The 20,870-nt window shown below is 40.2% G+C and overlaps 1 protein-coding gene across 1 annotated transcript in view; it reads left to right on the top strand.

The window, feature by feature from the left end:
* Positions 1-14,263, top strand: part of pcp4l1 (Purkinje cell protein 4 like 1) — a 30,316-nt gene extending 16,053 nt beyond the window's left edge. The window contains exons 2-3 of the mRNA XM_008422588.2: positions 3,853-3,907; positions 8,831-14,263. Of these exons, the coding sequence (XP_008420810.1) occupies positions 3,853-3,907; positions 8,831-8,961 (186 nt within the window). The 3' untranslated portion in view covers positions 8,962-14,263. The remainder of the gene's footprint in view (positions 1-3,852; positions 3,908-8,830) is intronic.
* Positions 14,264-20,870: the final 6,607 nt, after the last annotated feature.

Here is a 20,870-nt window from a genome sequence, read left to right as displayed (position 1 = left end):
TCCTTTGTGAGTAAAAAGCCTCAGTGAAAGCATCTGCACTCCTCACTGTGTGATGTGCGCTAATGCTGAACATACAGTCTCTCCTTCTCTGCAGTGTTTCCCCCCTCTTGCTGCAGACACCCTCACTCATACCTCTGCAGTCAGTCGCTCTATCTCTCAGCATCACATGCGCTACTCTGGTTGTTCATCTTCCATTTTGTCGATTGCCGAATGTTTACCCATTATTGCTGTATAATAGCTAAATCCAGCTTTTTAAACCACAAATATGATGTAAGCTGCAGGAAGTATCTGTGCTTAGGACCACATAAACAATCACAAGTGTCGTCGCAATATCACTGTGCAGTTTTTTCATTGCAAGGAACCACTTGAATACAATATTGGAAGGACGTCATATTTCAAGTGACATGCATTCTGCCTGCCAACGATATATTTGAACTGTTAGATAAATTGCCATCCCCCTAATGCCCACAGTGGATGTGTACTTTTAGTGGGTGACATGCTAAAGCAGTTGCAGGAACATGACGGCAATCTATATCGTCATACTGTGGTGAGTACAAAAATGGTACTCAAGGATTTTTCAGCTCTATGCTTTGTCCCCAAAGCCAGAGTAGGCCATGGGGAAATTAGCACATCCGGGCTCCCTCTCATTTTGCTCGCCCCGTGACTCAAGGCTCTCATTCGACGACCTTCCACCAAACCCCAGGCCTGAAGGGACCATATATCCCTTCAGGCGCGGGGAAAGTCTGCGGATCCCGAGGCCTTAGGACCTCAAATTAGTCTGAGAGTGACGCAGTGCAGAGGGGTCAAGGTTTTCCTCTTGGCCTTGTACTACTCTACAACATGATCTTGGATAAATAGAAATCAAGGAATAGCAATCTTGGCTTTACAGAATAAAGCTGTAATGTGAAGGATAAAGTTAAAACAGTGCTTTGTAAATAAATACATGACGGTTAGGATTAGGAATGGTCAAGATTTTGACTCTACTATATTTGGAGAGATTAAGATTCACAGCTGGAAACAGCTAAAATCTGCGAATACTTGAAACCCCCTCTAAAAACGCCTATTCCTGCGTATTCCAATTGTTCAACTATAATTTACTATGCACTAATACACAGTGGAAACAGTTTTGGCACTACTGCAAAAACTGACATCGACAGCCTTCCTCATCTCTGCTCTCAGAGATTATAGCCACTTGTGCTAGCAAGGTTGCATGGGTACTGGTCATCGGGTGAGATGGGAGCACACTCTGGACATGTGGCCAGTCCATCCCAGAGCAACACAGAAACACACAAGACAAAACAAACAGGCACCACACTCACTCTCACCTAAGGACAATGTCTTTACATGGAAACATTTCTAAATAGATGATAAATTGCTTCGATGTTCTCTCAAAGCAGCCAGTGATATTCTTGGTGGGAGAACACAGTGCCAACAACTATGGCACCGTACTTGCTAGGTACCACTAAATCTATCAGAAATCGCATCAATGTATGCACATTGTTCTCTGCTAATCTCCAGCGACTGTTCAGTGATTGTATTCTCATTACCTACCTCATGCTGAGTTGTACCACTCACATGAACTCTATTTTCTTTTGTTAAATCATCTTCTTCTGTGTTCAATTGGAGTCTCAAGCCTCTTTTCCAACAGCTCATATCTTCCTCTTGTCGTTGCCTTCCTGCCATCTGACACACACTGTTCACACTCCATGTCTAAGGACATTAGCTTCTCTCCTGATTGAACTTTGACCCTGGGTTGGCTGCTGACCCGATGGCCTGTTCACACACATCACATGCTTACAGTTCATATGAGTGCAGACAACCTTCCACACAAATCGACATGTCAGCACACGTGCGCTCATGCATGTGAAGTCGCAGCACACGGCGTTGCGTGGAGCGAATTATTGGCAGGGGTGAAGTGACATGAAGCCTCTCTTCACCAACTCATTTGCGCTCTGCTGGAGAATTCGTTACGCATGGGCCGTTTGCCACATGCATTTTAAAGGGCGACGGAGCCGGAATTAAGCTGGGAAAGACGCATTCATCACACACACACACTCACACATGTTCGGACACATGTTGACTTCCTTTTTTTTTTTTTTTTTAGGTTTACCATAAAATGCCATGCTGCATAATGTCAAAATTTCTCCTCTTTCCCTCTTATGTCCTCTTTTCGTCTCTTCAGCGTCCCTCACCCTCTGACTCCGTTACATGCTCAGAGTGCTTTTCCATTATGTCAAATTGCTCAAGGCGCTAAATAGGGGAATTAAAACAATTCAGACAAACGTGTGTTGAAGCTTTAACTGAAGTTTACACAAAAAATGTTTTGAGTCCCAGACACTTGGTTAAGATCAGACCCTTCATTTCTTTTGAGTTGAATAAGGAAGTGTAAGAAGAGGACGTCTTTCACACAAAAACTGCTCACCCTCTCAGTTGTGGTGGCACATATGTTTGTTTGGTACCCAGAATGTCCCATGCTATATTCCACTTCCTGCTTTTGGAGCAGGCTGAGGTTCATTTGGCATTCACATACACATTAGAGTTCATTTATATTGAACCGAGACCTAAGATTTTAGTTTGGCCAGAGTTTTTTTCTTTTTCTGATCCACATCAGAGTTTGTGCATTCACATCTCCCCAGACAAACCAGACTTTCTAGGCAAATAAACTAAAGTTTGATTAAAGCAACAAAGGGCTAGTGTAAATGCATCTCAGAGTCAAAGTCCAACAATGGCATCAGTGAAAAATACACCAAGGTAAAGGGACTGAGAACAGGAATATGTAAGAGCCCTGAAAAGGGGACTAATTGAATAAATGAGCCACAGACAGTTTCTTTCCTCTTCTCCAGCATGTATTGACTTATTGTAACTAACACGATAATTCCAAACTTTAAATGGTATTGTTCTCCAATGAACCTATGAAGAAGACTAATATGACAGTAACAGATACAAAATAAACCAAATCTCAGGTACAAAGGCTGTCTATAGCTGGAATATACAGTGTTATGCTACATTCATACATGGATTAGCATTGTCTGCTATGAGCTACCAGTTAACTTTGGCTAAACTTACTAAATGAGAATGCAGCTGGTATAAAAACATATTCACAATAGTACAGGTGAGTTTCAGTGTAAACCCATATCTGAAAAGGGGGATAATTGAATAAAAGAGCCATGGACATGTTTTTCCCTCTCCTCCATTAAGGACGAAGTTCCAGTGCTCTTTATTACTGATCACTAGCGCTGCACTTCCCCCGCTGGTTGCATGTGGTTACTACATGTACTAAATCAAATCACACATTGATATACATTTAACCCAAACTGCTGGTAAACACATGGTAAATGTAAACTATAATATTCAAATCTGTAATGCACACAATATGCAGCTATAACCAGGAATGGTAAATTTTCCACTAAAGTACATACAAACACATTTCTATCCACCACAAACACGCTTGAAACAAACCGAACTTCAGTAAAACAGAAAGGAGGTCAGAGAAGGCGTGTTCTGTAGTCTTCAATGGCGACTTAGCACAACAGAAATGTGGCATATGACAAGGTTTACAGGAACACAGAGGAACAGCTCTGAGAGGACGCCTCGAGTCTCCTGCTTCCTGTCTCAGCCTGACAGGAAGTCTTTCTGAACAAACCGTCACAGTGTAACACCCAGAGGTGTTCCACAACGTGCTACGCTGATATGTTCACATCGCTTGTGCGAGCCCCAGTAGCTGTCTAACATGGGGACTGTTAAAATTGACTGAATAGTCAGAAATATGCTTATGCGACATATACTGTATTACTGCGGTGATTTCTTGCAGTTTGCGGTGAAGTGGGCTAAACATGTTCTTTTCCTCCACAGCTGGCATCCAATAACTCGGACAACAGCAGCCAGACGACTGCAGCTGACAACAAAGGTATGATTGCATTCAAAGACATAAACTGAATAAAGACTTATTCTATTGTACTTGGCGTTTCCTCCCCTTTCGGAACTCGGGGCACTGACGGGTCTTTGCTCGCAGCGTGGGATGAATCGTTAGCGCAAGAGACACAAAAAGGTCGAGATGGATTTATGTCTGCTCTTCAACTTTGCTCTCAGTCGCATAAAAGCTTCCATTATAATGTCAAACGGCATATTTAAAATATAACTCAAGCTCTCTATACGGCGTCTATAATTTTCAAGCAAGAATGAAGAATAATGTATAAAAGATTTGATAGTTTAATGGTTAGAATTATTAGGGTCATTTTGCTACATGTGTAGTTGCTCTAAAAAGTTATGACTGATTTCGTGATTAAATAAGTTCTGGGCTGACTTTAACTATTAAAGTATAATATGGTTTGAAAAAGTGTCTGTTTAAAAACCAGAAGAGGTTTCCGTCGTGCTGTTCCGGCTGTTTGACTTCATTTTAATGAGATGCTACAGAGAGCGCCGGAGTGATGACAGTTTTCTCTGGTCAAATAGGAAACATCTGACCAGAGATGTTGCAGGCACAAAAAAATATTATTTTATCTGCATGTATCTTGTCTGTTTACGCCCATTGGGACACAAACAAGGATCTGAGTCTGAGACCATGGCATCTTTCCAATTGAGTCATTGCCGTTTTAGTCGACACCGACTTTAAAATTAGTCTCACGACTTGACACAGAAGGTGAGTTTCAACCTCCAGCTTTATAAAATATTTATAGCTGAAGCTGATTTTAAAGTTCTGAGGACATAAAAGCCATTACCACTGATTTTAAATGGAGTCTTGTATTAGCTATAAAAATTTTAAATAATACAATAGTAGTAATATAATAGTAATAATAATTACTGATTGTTTTTTACACAAAAATTAATAAAAATGTCAAACATAATCCAATTGCTATCTTTCTCAAAGACATCGCAGCAAAAATCTTTTATACCAACACCTTGTTAGTTTTTTGTGTTTATGTCAACTTTTTGATTGTGATGCATACAAAATAAGATGAAGCATAGACACCTGCTAAATGTCAAAGTAACTTTCAGGTGCTTTTTACTCTATATAGAAAACACAGCTCACTTTGCCACTTTGAGTTTTCAAAAATCTCAATATTACCCGATACAGGCTTACTTGTCATTTTGAAAGTTTTCAAAGGGATATGAACTGGTCTTCTTTTTTTTTTTTAAGATATGAAATGTTTTATACATTCAAATTTTCAAAACAAAATCTGCACTGGCCTAACAAGATGCTGATTGGTGCATCTCTTCAAACAGCTGCAAGGCTGAAACTGAAATTTAAGATGATGAATGACAAGCAAAGCAAAAGTTTTACTAGTTCTTCACTAGAATGTTCCAGAACTCTGGTAGTAGAAGAAATAAATGTTCAATTTGTGCAGCACTAATTCAAACTGTCCACCGGTACATTGCTCCCACTGTCAAACGAACAACTTTCAGAAACTTTAAAAACGCGTCAGCGATGTCGGAAAACTGCCCGATAGGCGTATTTGTAAATGCTTTTCTGCAACCTATTCTCCGAATCTTTTTTTTTTTTACATTGCCCCGATCACTGCGTTTGACCTTCAATAACACCAAAGTGCTTACAGCTTGTTCAACCGTAGGATCAAACTCCTGTTTTTCCATGAGCTAAGCAGCTATAAGCAGCATTTTGGCAGGAATCAGCCGTGCACTAGCCAGAAGAAGTTTGGCAATGTGTAGCGTCGCTCATCAATAAGCAATTCCAGGATGGGGAAACTTTCCATCTATCGATGCAGAACCAACATATGCCACAGTGATGGACTTTAATGAGACCATCCTTGACTCTTTGTTTGTTTGTGCCAAGTCGGTTGTAGAATACAGAACATTAAACATTTTGCCAGACTGAGTCCTTCAGTGAAAAGTCTCATTTTTCTTTCTTGCTGAAAATGAAGAGTGAATTAGAATCTCCATCTGTAAGGCAAGGTGCACCTGGAGAACATTGCTGCAGTGCTTAGCAGCTACCAGACGTACAGTTTGTGTGTACAGAGGCTGTACAGTAGTGGTAGGACTATTTATAGTATTCTGAGTCATTGTTTTTTGCTGTGTGCAGGTGAACTTTTGATCCTCTCTAAAATACCTGTTTTCATGCCTCAACAAAATCCAACCAAAATCTTTTTATTGTTATTGAGGCTTCAACTAGGCCTGTTGCGATAAACGATAAATCAATTAATCGCACGATAAACTAAACCTATGGACCTCATTTTAATTATCGCCTTTATCGTCTCTTCCGGCCTTTTTTCTTTCTGTTGATGACACTGAATGAAAAAAGACTCAGCTCTGGTGCTCTCCACTGACCCTCCCTTCCTCATTTCCTTAGTGYAATGTCCAGCTCACACTACACGAGTTGTCGGCCCATTTTCTAAACCTGAGAGACACATTAGCCGACAGAAATCCTAGGTATAACAGTTCGATCAGATTCGTCGTGCCGTGTGGTGTCCAGCCACATGGGCACAAAATAATGGTTACAAGTCTAGTTAACTAATATTAATATCAGGCATTAATCAATGCTTCACTAGAATCTACCTGTGATGCATGTGGCTAGAGTCAGCGTAAAGTCCTGACTGAATGAAAATCATTATAACCTATTTATGTAACGTTAACGAAGAACAGCTGAAAACTTATCGGGTTTATTAATTGCGGTAGAAATTTGGCTCCAACTCCTCCCCTTGTCATTTCTATATTCTTTGCACGAAATGTTGAATAAACATTAATGTAGTTTCCACATATTATCTCCGATGTCCGCTGGACTTCGGGTTGCGCCGTGTCAGCTGTTTGGGATTCCCCTCGTAATTTCCCCTCAGAAAGCACAGAGGAGAATCCGCGCTCTCTGATTGGCTACCTGTCACATTTAGCGTTAAGCTCCCAGTTGGGGAAAACCCCTGATTTAGATCAAAGCGGCCACAACGATCTAAGTCACACTCCAGGATGATCGGTTATGAAATCACCAGTGACAATCTTAGATTGGCCAACGATCTAAGATTATCATAGGAGAAAATAGGGGCAAAAAATCATGTAGTATGAACTATTGCATTAGGTAGTCGGATGCGCCCATCTTCTCTATTTAAATTTAGTGATTACTGAAAGGCAATATAGTATACAGACTTCATAATCTGCACTCTTTTGGTTGAATGCAGTATTTATTTCCACTTTGGCTTTATGTTGCTTAGTTTTTATTCAAGAACATTTTTTTGTTAATGGAGACTGAGAATCCATTTTATTTTTGTTTATGGTTGTTTTGTTTATTTAGTTTTATCAGTTCCAGTGTTATGTGTTCTTTTGAAAATAAAGTGTATCTATCTATGGCAGGAAATGGCGTGCATTATTAGTCATTTCTATTAAATCAGTGTCAAAACGTTTTGAAACAATATCGTTTATCGCAATAATTTTTTAGACAATCGTCCAGCAAAATTTGTTATCGTGACAGACCTAGCTTCAACTAAATGTTGCTGTTTTTGTAGGATCTTCTATAAGAAGATAGCAAAGATCACATTTTTGTAATAAAATTACTACTTCATTCTACTAATATTATGACTTTATTCTGGTAATATTAGTTTATTGTTTTACTTTGTCACATGACGTTTCTAATATTTTTATGACTTTATTCTCATAATAACTGTCGTACAACTTCTTGTATAATTTCGACTATATTCTTGTAATATGATTATTCTCATATTACGACTTTCTTGTGTCATTGCAACTTTATTATCAATTGGACTTTTTGCTGTACAACTTCTCATTTTTGTAGCTTACACATTTGAAATTGTTGTCCAATTGGACCCAGAATATTAATAACTTAATCCTCATTATAGTCATAGTTGTTGTTATTCTTCCCGCAGAATAACATTTGACACGTTAGGTCGCATTTGAAAAGGATCCGACTTGTGTTGTTCAGACTGTAATGAAAAGATCAGATACAGGTCGCATTACGTCACAAAAATCAGAATTGGGTCACTTCAGGCTGCAGTGTGAAAGCAGCCTGAAGTGACCCAATTCCGATTTTTTTGGCAATTCCGATTTTTTTTTGCCGTTCACACTGCCAGTAAATACAACCTGTATGTGTTCTGCAGTGTGAACGGGCAAACGACCTGAAAGTGTCCCGCATGCGCAGTAGAGGGCGCAATAGCATCAGCGTTCTCAGTGTTCTGCCAACCGCCATAAAAAGAAGAAGTGTTCAGTGTTTGCGGAAGTAAACATGGAGGCTAACGGTGGAGCTTAGCTTACATATTTGAAGTTGTTGTCAGACCGGAGCAGCATATTAACAACTTCATCCTCATATAATCCGTCAAGGTTGTTGTTTTTCTTCCTGCTTGGTGTATCAGGACGCAGAATAGTGAGATTTGTTGAGAATCAGTGACGTTCAGTTCAGATGAATGCAACCTAAACATACGTGTCGGATATGGGTCACATTCGAAAAAAAATCCGACCTGTGCTGTTCACACTGCCATGAAAAGATCGGATACAGGTCGCATTACGTCAAAAAAAATCGGAATTGGGTCACTTCAGGCTGCAGTGTGAACGCACCCTAACTGACGCAAAACAGTGTCAGAATTTGTTTTGATTTGAATTTGGCTCATTTTTCGCAAATTGCGTCAACATGGTTAATCGAAATGCCAACAGAAGTAATGTCCGGCAGGCCGAGATCCAGCCACATGTTTTGATATATATATTGCGGGTACGAGCTGCGTGCACCCCCACAATGAAAGGAAGCTGCAGTTATTTTGAGGTGTAGAGTAATTGAGGGCTTTGCAAGGCATTTCACTGCTCTCCTATGCATTGGCCCAACTACCCAAAATGTGTCACCCATGCTCTGACCAAATGTTTGTCCTTTTGACTTCTGCTTTTCCAGAGAAGGCATCAGGGGCAAAGCCTCAGGAACAAGAGGAGGAGGTCGACATCGACTTGGAGGCACCTGAGACGGAGAAGGCAGCGCTTGCCATCCAGAACCAGTTCAGGCGTTTCCAGAAAAAAAAGAAGTAGACTGACTGATTCAAACAAAACCAAAAAAAAAGAAGAAAAAGAAAAAAAAAGCTATATTTATTTCAGCTGATGTACAGATATTCAATCAACGACTGCTAGTGGTTTTGGGAGCGATGACGAAAGGATTTCAATTGTTCAGGATTTATTGTCACATTATGCAAAGTGTCAGGAAATGCCTTTTTGCATGACGGATCAGCTAAACGATGAGGACTTTTTCGTAGGGGCAAGAAAGAGGCTTTAAAAAAAGAAAAAAAAAGCAGCAAAATAATTTGGAATTTATAATCTAGCATGACGAAATACTGTAACCTCCCGTCACCTCATTAACCTTTGCAAATGTCCCCACGTATCATCTCCCGTCGCGCACCCGAGCCCTTCTCCCTCCGCTCCTTCTGCACACACAAAACCCAGCTCAGCACACACAAACACACACGGTCTGCATAGCAACAAACATCTCCATTATGACTTGACACAACAACAAGCACAGTCAGTTAATGAAACGACAACAACGCAATGAAAGAAGGGAAGCACACTCTCCGGTTTCTAGGTTTGTTCCGTTACTCTCTGTCTGCCTCTGTCAGGACAAAAATATCAGCAAGTAACCGTTCTCAGGTGTAAAAAAAAAAAAATCACCTCTAGAGCCGGCCAGATATTGGATATCCGCTGCATGCCAGTCTGATCTCACAGGTGACGAAGGTGGTGGTCATGGAAACTGGCTGCTAACTCCCTCAGTTGGAGGCAGTTTCCTGCAGGAGGTGCTTAATGAGTGATGGGAAGTTGAGGGACTTCATGCTTACACAAGTCATTAATCCCACACAGTGCAGCAAATGACTGACACATTAGCGATCAAGCGTTCGTGTGTCAACAGCTACTGCAACTTTAAATAGCCTTTCAGAAGCACAAGGTGCTGGTGACACGTTCGGCTCGACAGTTTATTCAATATTTACGCAGGTTTTTAGAAACGATAGCATGTCGGCTCTACTTTGAAAGCTAAATTGTTTTTGAGAGAATCTATAGCCTAGGACTGCTTTAGCCATCCACAGGAGCTTTTTTGTGTTTGTAATGTCAACATTTCCATAATGTTACCTAGTTGTTTTTTGGGGGAGGGGGGTTTAATGGAGGGAAAAAGTTATCTACAAATATGTAGAGGGGTGCAACAAGGCTTGGTGTTAGCCCCCCCAACACCTCTAACCTCTTTGGTTACTGTCCATATTGTCCATAAATTCAATAAGCAGAATGTCCTCTTTTGACCAAAACAATATGCTTGCTTTTGAACCAGTTTGGTTTAGTCTTAAAAAACGTGGGCTGTAGTATTGAAGGTAAATTTAAGGCGCACTGTGGCCAACCTTTCTCCTCTGGTATGCTGGATTTGTGCCGTCAAACTGTTTTAGCAACTTACATTCCATTTTTAGCAAATTGTAGTTTACCAAATATAGACTCATCAATATTTCTCAAAAAACATTGCTTTCCCTGGCTGGTAAAATGGTAAAATACTACACACTTCTTTCTCAACCAGCTTGCTAAATACTGTAATTTTAGCTTTATGATTTGGATATTCCTTATCTGGAGAATGCCGACGCGTGTTCGCATGTTATCCAGCATGTAACTTAACATGTAGATATTTCCTAAAATCATAATAAAGTCTTCTACCTTTCCCTTAGTGTTTGCTTTGGACCCAAGTTTGTGCAAATATTTTGCACTTTTGAGTTTCTAGCATTCAGATTTTCTCGTAGTGATTTCACCTAAAATCGGGGAAATTTCAAACACCACCTAAAACGAGCTCAACTTTGCGAAGCCTTTTATGGGTAACTACAAATTAAAATGAAATGTAACGGAATGTTTGAAAAAGTACTTGTGAATGATTGAGGAATGTAAATTCAATCACAAAACAAAATTTAAAAAGTAATTGGATGAAAACTAAAAATCCGTTTATTATTGTAGGTTGGTGCATTGATGAGCTGGCCCTTCGTTACTTCTCCAAGACCCAAAACGCTTAAACAAAAATCGCCCACAGTGGAGAACTCTCAACCTCACTTAGTTTCAGGTTACTCAGAGCCACAGCAGGTAACTTAAACCTCTGCATCCTTAAATAAACTCTTGATAATGACAGAGTAGACAGCAGCCATGACCCAAGGTCCCGTCACTATAAGGTCAGTCATACTGCAGTGGTTGACCGGAGAGTAAAGGAAACAGAAAACACTACTGCTTTTTTTAGTCTTATTCAAATTTACAGCACAAAAAATATAAGCACATTATTCCTACATTGCACATGTACTGTACATACATATAAAACATATATACAATAAATACTCTTCCTGCACCCCTCCAATGTATGTAGCACACTGAACTGCTTCTAAAGGCCACATTTCTCTACACTGCTATAATAATACTCTTACTAATTAAATGAATTATTATTGGAATCTAACCTCTTTTCTATATTGAGGACAGAAAGTGGCCACATTTCTCCCTCACTATCCCCCTGTTTCACTTTCTACATGAAAACGATTTGTTGGAGACATCATCCGAGTTTGATATCAAGCTCTTTTCTCCTCTACATGGAACTGACCTGGAAATCTTTGCCCTTCTCAGAAAGTACCCAAGGTTCAAAATAAACTATATAAATAAACAGAAATTAGGAGAAATTAATTACCATACCTTCCAAGCACAATAGTTCCTGACGTTGTGACCAGCTGTCAAAGTTTAGCCTCAAAACATAAACTTATATTTAGACTTTTCCAGTTTGTAGGTCCAGTCTGAAACTACCCAACAGATATTTGATCAAATTCAAACTCAGTGAGTTTGTTAGCTCAATCCCAACAACTTGTCAGTAAGATATATATATCTCTTCATTTTTCAGCTTCTTTCACATTATCTTTGTCAAAGGCATCTTTCCCAAGTCTTAGCAGGAAATGAAGCTAAAAACTCAAATATTTGTGTAAAATTTCAAAAAGTCGTAATTTTTACCAGTTATCATAATTGATGTTTTATTTTTTTTCCAGTCACAATTTTCTGACACATTTTTGTGATTTACTCATGATATGTTAGCTCGTCGACTGAAGGAAACATCTGGAAATGTTGAGAATTAGCTGTTGGCATCACAAGAGTTTACTCCAAGTCCCAGGCAGAGCTGTCTTTAAAAAATTAGTATAATTTTTTTTGCAAACTACAAAAGAAATTATACTAATAATTTATTTTCCTATAAAGACATAGCTAAGCTTAGTCCATGATGATCGCTAATAGGGTTTTAGCATTAGAACAATAGGCTAATGGGTCAGGCCACAATTTAAAGCCCAAAATTAAATAAATTTGATTTCCCTTTGGGATCAATACAGTATTTTTATTTATTTATTTATTTTTTAGGAAGAGCTAAAAAGAATTTTCAGGTTTATATTATGAAGAAGTTCCACACTTGAAGTTCTTAGTCAGACCCAAACTTGGCTGGCAGACGCATGTTCACATCAACACTACAGAAAAACTCAAACAAAGCAACGTTCACGTGAAACATGTCTGCTCTGTTGTTAACGCAGACATGTTTTGTCACTGTTCAGACTCTCTGTCAGGAGAGGCTGTAAATAGCTACCTGGTAGAATTTAAAGGACCTTAATGTTGCTTGGCAACTGAGTCAGCTGAAGAAGTAACGCCAAGCCGGTCATTTCAATGTGAAATGTGACTTGTGATAAGCCCGCAGAAAGCCGAGCCAGTGAGATCAGCACAGAGAGCTGACCTGCCAGCGAGAGGTTTCCAGTTCATCTGGAGCTCCACAAGGGGAGAGAGGAGTTTGGATCAAATTCACCATAAGAGAAAAAAATAAAAATAAAACATAAAGCCATTAACGTTTCACGTCTTCATTATCAAGTCTGCATGCAGTCAAATCTTAAAGTACAATGAAGTCTATCTACGTTCTACAACAATCAAGCAGAGAATTTCACGTTTTCTCTGCGATATAATAGCCAGTACTCCAATACCTTACTGTGTATTAGACTTATGAATTGTTAATAAGCCATTTGTATGGGTGCACTTTGCTTACTTAGCTACTGTGGTAATCACAAGATAGATGCTCCTGCATTTCAGCATGTTTAAAGTGTAACTATGAGCATTAACAAGATGTTTCAGGTCAGATCTGCCAAGAACTCATATCCATGTTTTTATTTACAATTTTTTTTAAATGCATATCCATTCCACTGGTTTTTTTAGCTGGTTTTTTTTAGACTTTTAGCTCCTGCTTTCCATCCCAGAGCATGTTAGGTCACTTGTTTTTTCTTTTTTTCCCCTTTACGTCTTTCTTTTTTCAAAGCTGTGTTTTTTTTTTTTTTTTTTTTTTGCTTTGTTAGCTTGACCTCATTCCACTTTTCCCCCCCGAAGGCAGCCAAACGCGGGGTTCGCCGAGCACAGCTTGCTCACCGCGAATGAGGAAAGGCTGGGGCGGAATTAAAAGCCCGTCTCATGGCCGCGGTCATGAATGGAGCATCCATGCGTGCGCTTCATCCGAGATGGCTTGAGTAAGGTCCCCTACATTCCCAAAACCCTCCTGACGCTGCGCAGATCAGATCTCGGCGAAAGGCGGCCGAGGCTTTTTGTACATAATGTTCACACTCCCCCAATGTTTGGACGCCGTCTCCCTAAGATCCACGCTGGCGTGTTATGCTCCTCTGTTTGCATATGCTTATCTTCATCCACTTCTTATTCTGCTTGAGAAGAGTCTTAGTGATAGGGAGAAGTAATTGTTGTGGTATGCACAAAGTGGATTTTTGGGGCTCAGCTTTACAGCCTAGAGATGACATCTAAGCCATACTTTAGAGAACAAAAGCATATATTTAGATAACCTCTTCTTGCACATTCCTTCTTTTATGTTGTCTGCCAAGAAGCTGTGATGCAACCCCCCTCCCAAAACGAACACGTCGTCTCCCCCTACCAAACGCTACAAAAATATGGATCTTTCCCATAAATTGTAGGCTGCTGGACTTTAAACACAAGAAGAGCACCAGTGGGGGATCCAGCTCGCGTCAGAGATGATTGTAAGCACACGAAGTGTGGCGAGTCAGCGATCTGTGTTCTTTCAGGGAGGCATCCAGCAATCAGGAAGCTCGACAGACCCCACCACCCCCTTCTCTCGACCCACTAAAATTCTTACCGCATCATTAGTTCTTCTACCATAATCGATGAATTATTTATTACTGCTTTTCTGTAACTTATGTGGATACCTGTGTTGTTGTGATCTTCTCCAACTGTTGTGTTCTGACGTGAAGGCATGTGAAATCCATATTTGTATGTTTAAGACAATAAATTTCCCTTCTGTATACTGACATTCTGATCTCGAGTACGTTGTTGGGACTTTACAGAAAGGTTTCGATCCATAAAAACTAAAAGAACTAAAACATGAAGGATGCCAGCCCTCGAGGACTGACTTTGGGCACCACTGTTCTAGACACACAAACTACTTTGATGAAAGTGGACTGACCAAGGCTGATGTGAATGCACCCCTACAATAGTCATGAAAGATATTACTTTTTATTTCAAACTCTATTTACTTTGAATCCATTTCTTTTGTTTTAACCTGGACAAACTTAAAACGTGCAAACTGTAGTGGTAGATCTTCAAAACTAGTTTACTGGCTTAAAGGAGAGATTTCTTGGACTGGACCCCTGAAGAGGATGCTGGTCTGAGTCGCCCTCATCACAACCCCAAGAGGAGCTACTTTCAATTTGGTCTCCTCTGGGTGCTGTTCCAGTTGAAGCGCTTTTATGAACGGCACCACGTAACTTGCTTTGCTCATTACCGAGCTGGAATTCGGGAATTTGGAGCACTCAATTATCCAAAAGGTAAATGGGACGTTGAGTCTTTGCGTATCACCTTGACCAGTTTGTTTAAAATTACACATTGTAAAACACATCTGTATTTGCTCTAAATATGACATGATGACATTGTTGCAAAGATAAGGAGTTACAAAGCTGAAATGGTGAATAGAGAACGATGGAAAATTGGAAAAAATGCATTCCTATGTTGGTCTATACGGTTTCGAACACCAGCACAAGTACCCCCAACCACCAGTTAGGTTTATTTTTGGCAAGACTTAAAAATGTTTCATACTTGCTTTCACAGTCAACTTTAGATCGCCCTTTTTCGAAGCAGGTGTGACACGTCTCCAAGGTGATGTGTCACACCGTGATGGATGGATGTGTCAAAACATGCAGTTGAAGTCTTCCTTTTTATACCCCTAAAAGTTGAGTAAAACTATGACCAAATTTGAAAAGGTAGGAAATAGAAAGGGCGAAGTATGTAGCACTCTTCACATAACACTCCTTGATCAGGAGTTAAATATTTATATATCTTAAGACTTGACTGACATCAAATCTACAATCAAAAGAAATAAGGTGTACTATCAAATTTTACAATGTCAAAAAATGTGAAATTGAAATAAACTACAGGTCAGATTTGATGATTTTCAGGGTTATTTCTAATCTGTCATTGTTTATCTTAAAATGCTTAAGTGTAATAAAAAAAATATCTTGATCATAAGCAACATGAAGCTTAGCAACTTAAGGGTTTGGATTAATGTTTGAATGTATGATTGTGTTTGCTATAATTAGCGGTAAATGTAAACTGAAAGTTATTAAAGAATGGTCCTGTGTGAAAATGCCATATTGAAGTAAATGTACTATATTTGCTCAGTACACAGAATAAATGCTTTAGGATAAACTGAGTTATGGATGCTGTGCACTCTTTCGGTCAAGATAAGTCAAGAGATGTAGAAATGAAACAAGTCTTGAGATTCATCGGCTTACAGCCTGCCTTTGATCCTCTTTGTATTCTTAAACTGGCAGCTTATAGCATCTTTACTCAATAGTTCTATTTTTGGACTTTTTAATTTAAGCCTTGAAGTTTTCATTTCCATTGGAGCCTGTGATCTTTAGCCTCAGATGCTTCTCTCAATCGCAAATCGTGGCGCATTATGACATACGAAGATAATATGCCAAATTGCACATGATTATACGATAGAAGATTAGGTCGGACAGAATGAGATCAGATCGCAATCCGAGGGCAGAGGAGATGATGCCGCTGTCAACCTTTCTGCGCTCGGCTGTTTATGCAGGATGTGGCTTTAAGAAAATCCCACATTGGCCTGAATATGCATGCTCTCATTTCACATTGGAATAAAAAAAAGGCACAAGTCATCAAAGGGACAAAAGCCAAGGGATGCATGAAAAGGATTTACCTGATACGGGTATGATACACATATTAGGGTGAAAGGATTGACTGGAGGTGATTCACAACCTCCAGTCTATGCGCACACACACGCACACAGAGGGGGGGCTGGGGGGGGCAAACGTGCTGCAACAGGCAAGATCTGAGGGGATCAGAGCAGCTTGCAAATTGAGTGTTGCCTGTAAACGTGGTGAAGTAAAACTGGAGGGATGGTGAAGCTTCACATTACAAAACACGTAATGACACAAAGACGCGCTTCAGTCTTTGGTTCAAAACAGCAAACAGATGGAAATGTGTACATAAACCATTTACAGACCGCATGGTGGCGCAGTTGGTAGCCCTATTGCCTTGTGGCAAGAAGGTCCTGGATTCGATTCCATGCCCCGGGTCTTTCTGCATGGAGGTTGCATGGACTCCGATGGGTTCTCTCTGGGTAATCTGGCTTCCTCTCACAGTCCAGGTTTGATTTGACCGGTCTCTCCAAATTCTCTTTAGGTGTTTGTGTGTGCATACATGGTTATTTGTCCTGTTTGCCCTGTGATAGACTGGTGACCTGTCCAGGATGACCTTGCCCATTGACTGCTCGAGATGGGCACCAGCAGCCCTCCAGACCCCAGTAGGGATAAGTGTGTAAGTTAAGAATGGATGCAGTTTTCCTCAGTAAATCCTCTATCCCCAAAACCACAATTGCAACTTACACCATCTGACACCATTAAAGGTTTTGGAATTTACCTGGTACTGTGGTCCGCTCTGGTGATTTCTCATTTATTTCAGTACAAGTTGTCATGGAGTCTGAAAAAAAATTGGGAATTAAATGCATTCCAGCCCTTAACTGGACAGAATAAGGAGAAATAAAACATATAGACTTTATTTTATTTCCCCAATGAATTTGGCTTCAAACTCATTGTGAAAATTTGTATCATCGTTCACAACTCCTCCTGTTCGCTGATTGGCCAGGATGAAATTCATACTTAGAAATCGAGCTCAATGGGATTCATAGAATGAAGACAGAAAATACTTAAAAATACTTCTGTTAAATCAATGCTTAGAATCAAGCTATCTACATTAAAGAACTATTGTAGTAACCTTCCAAACCCCTCTTCTGGTTCTGGTTCTGGTTCTGCTCTTAATCCCCAGAACCAAACACGGAGAAGCAGCATTCAGCTTCTATGCACCACAAATCTGGAACAAACTTCCAGAAAACTGCCAAAACACAGAGTTCCTTTAACTCAAGGCTAGAAACCCACGTGTTAAGAGTTTCCTTTGGTTAGTAGTAAGTCAAACATTTATCAACATATTTGATGTATATCTGCTTGGTGATTGTTACTGTTTACTGTATTGTGTATTCATGGTGTAAAGCACTTTGAGCAAAATATTGAAAATCTATATTTAGCCTGACAAGATCTGTCACATAAAATCCCAACAAAATACAGTGACGGCATGCAGAAAAGTTCAAAAGATGAGTATTTTTGAAAGGTTTCTTAAGAATAAAATCGTCCCCTGTTCGGGCTCCTACAGAGCTGTAAATTAGGCACATTATGCAACTGATAGTAATTTTACGCTAGAACCACAACTCAGCATGAATGAGCTGCCCAGATTTTCCTTCTACAGTATGTGCTGGTGAGACACTTGTTCACAGAACAGACTGCTAATTATGTAGCTGCCGGGTTATACTGGTATGTCATTTCATCAGTTACGCAAACACTCAGCTGGAGGTTTAGACCCAGCTTTCTAATAATCTGTCTTTCTGCATGTCTGTGAGACGGGATCCACTTCCTGGTCTTCCAAGAAATATCCCACCTGGGAGCAACCTGAAATGTCACACTGGGCCTCGGAGCTCGAGCGAGAGCAGCTTAATTGCCTTTCTCACCCGCACGAGCGCGAGAGAGAGTGAGGTCACATGATCCGGATCCAGAGGGGTTGGTGTGGGTTTTCGTTTCACCGGAGGGGCTTCTGTCCTCCAGTTTCTGCGGCACAACGAGGTTATCGGTAACACGGGGCGACACTATCTGCACTGACTCACTGACGCTCGCTAGCTCTACCGTGTCCTCCCGAAGGAGGTGAGAGCGGCTGGTACTCCCCATCTCAGGAAACCAGAGAGCGAAAACCGGGGAAGGAGGTAGTTGGGACGGTAAGGGAGTGAGGGGGGGAGAAGCATTCAGAGCAGATGTGAGCTGGAGGGGGAGGACGGCTCAAGAGAGGTCCAACTTCTATTTTTGAACATTTTGGACGAGGTTGTGGAAAAATGAAACAAAAAGGGGGGAAAAAAGAGCGGAGAGGAAAGCAAAGACAGGCGCACGAGGCAGATAAGATTGCCGGCTACAAAGGAGAACTGCCGGAGAGAAAGAGAGAGAGAGGGAGGGAGGAAATGAAGGGAGGAATATATTTACCTTGAGTGACGCAGGGAGAGAAAGCAGAATCCCCCCCACCAACACACACACACACTCCAAGAAACTGGAGCTGATGCGACATAATCTCTGCAGTGGGTTTGCTTTAGGGGCCACCCTGAAAATCAGGAACTCCCCCAGATAAATGTCCCCTATAGGGGAAAATGTGCATTCAAGACCTCACAGTGATCACTAACCGCCAAAAATAACCTGAATTATAAAGCATAAAGTGCACAAACGAATATTGGAAATGTATAAGCAGAGCTGGGGAGACATATGTTGACAGTAAAAAGCATCAATCAACCGGTGATGTGAGGATAACCCTTCTGCATTATTGATGGAGCAGTGCAACAAAGAGAGCTATCTGTTAAATCACAAAACTTAGGTAAGGACTCAGCGCCTCGCAGTTTGCTGCAGTTGCATTAAAAGAGAAAAAAAATGTGTTTGTGCCTTGAAAGCGTTGTTTCTTGGTGTAAACTGTCTGCAAATAACAGGAGGATTTCTCAGTTTTGCTTTGTTGTGCTAAATTGCTGCTATGGGCAACAGCTTCAGTTCCCATATAGGCTAAAAAATGCTTCATGAATGTAAAGTGCATTGACACAACACAGAGTTTGTACCATTGTCAGCGCTAGGCTGCCCACTAGTGGTAAAAATTCAGAATGGCAGCCTGCAACCCTTCTAAAATGGCATAAACTGAAAAAAAATTATTTTCCATGTATAAAAAAATATGTATATCATTTAAAATTGAAACATTTATGAAATGGTAACAAATGAACCTGTGTTCATACACCTTTTCATACCTATCCACAAAGTGCAACTAAAATCTCAATCTCAAGTCTTCTGGTATCCCCATCTTTCTGTCTCCAACTCAGTAACAATTTTAATTGGTCATACTCTCCACAAATCCTTGCCTCGAAGCCTTACCCTCTAATCCAGCTTCTTCTAGGACTCCCTAGGAGGAGACTATGATCCATGAACATTGATTATAGTCCATGTTTAAGATTCTCGCCTCTAATGTGATTGAGCTTTACACTATCAGTAGCCTGTTCTCAAATGGAATGCAAACTCTTAAGTCAGATGTTTAAACAGATTGGTTTTGACCTTTATGTTTCATCTAAAGAAAAGGATGTGAACAGACAAACCAAATAACTCAACAGAAGCTGAGTAGGTTTTAATTAAACTGTTAAAATATTTCAGAGAGAGTAATGCTACATCAATTTTCACAGCCTGGTTTCATCAACAGATGAGCGGGCCGAGACTTCAGTGTGTGAAAACAAAACGTGCTAGCTTAACACACCTTAAGTTTTCACTTAGTTGTATTGGTTGCCAAGGTAACCAACCACTACGTGGGCAACTCTGATGATACTGCATGTCCTATAAAATTATTGGAGGTTGGATTTGACATGCGTTTGATTTATTTGGTTCTACAAATAAATGAGAACCACTGTAGTTTAGATGACGAGTTTTTTGCAAAACAAACTCATCAGCGACCGAGGTAAGACGGGAATGTGTTCAACAAGAAGACAGCTGCCGTGAGTCACATTTGGTTCTTCAACCTATAAGAACGACACGTGGCCTCCGAGTCACAGGGACGGGAAGATGTACTTCTCCTCAGTTCAGACCGGTTCCCCTTCACGCTTTCATCTCGTCCTCCGAGGGGTTGGCGTGTTTGTGAATTATTAAAAGGGGACAGATGTTTCTCTTTTAAAGAGAGGCCAAGATTTGCTTCTTCACCTTCACAAAAAATGTAAAAATCTCAGACACGTTACCAAACATATGACTTCAAAATGAAAATCTTCTGAAATGATTACAAAACAAGGCAAAAAAGATAAAAATGATCACATTACGACTACAGAAGTCATGCCTATCCATGTTTAATATCTGAAGTTCTGCGACGGTAACTGAGAATTATGCTTTCCTTTCCTTCAGTGAAATCAGTGAAAAACTGATTTAGAAAGTAAAGTAGATTTTTTATTTTTTTTTAAAAAGCTTCAGTTAATTTAACAGGGACGTTTAATTTAATTATTTCTACCATGATTCTTCATAAAATGATCCTGCTGCCTTAAAAGATTAATTTGGTTCAGGTTTTTTGTTGCACATCTTTATCAGGGGAGCCAATAATACAGTAAACCCACCAGACACTGAGCAGACGTAAAAAGAAAGGCTCCAGAGTCATGGTTCTTCACAGATTAAGCTCTAGTCAAACAATGCAGAAACCACCCGTCTGGTTTTAGGGCTTTGAGTGTTTACTCTGCCAAGATAACAAAAGACAGACAAGTTTGGGTGTGCCACACTGAAAGTGGGAGGGGCCACGTCAGGTTT

Source organism: Poecilia reticulata, linkage group LG11 (genome assembly GCF_000633615.1).
Source record: "Poecilia reticulata strain Guanapo linkage group LG11, Guppy_female_1.0+MT, whole genome shotgun sequence".
NCBI classification, from domain to species: domain Eukaryota; kingdom Metazoa; phylum Chordata; class Actinopteri; order Cyprinodontiformes; family Poeciliidae; genus Poecilia; species Poecilia reticulata.
Note: the sequence above shows the minus strand (reverse complement) of the source record. Positions and strands in the feature narration are given on the sequence as shown.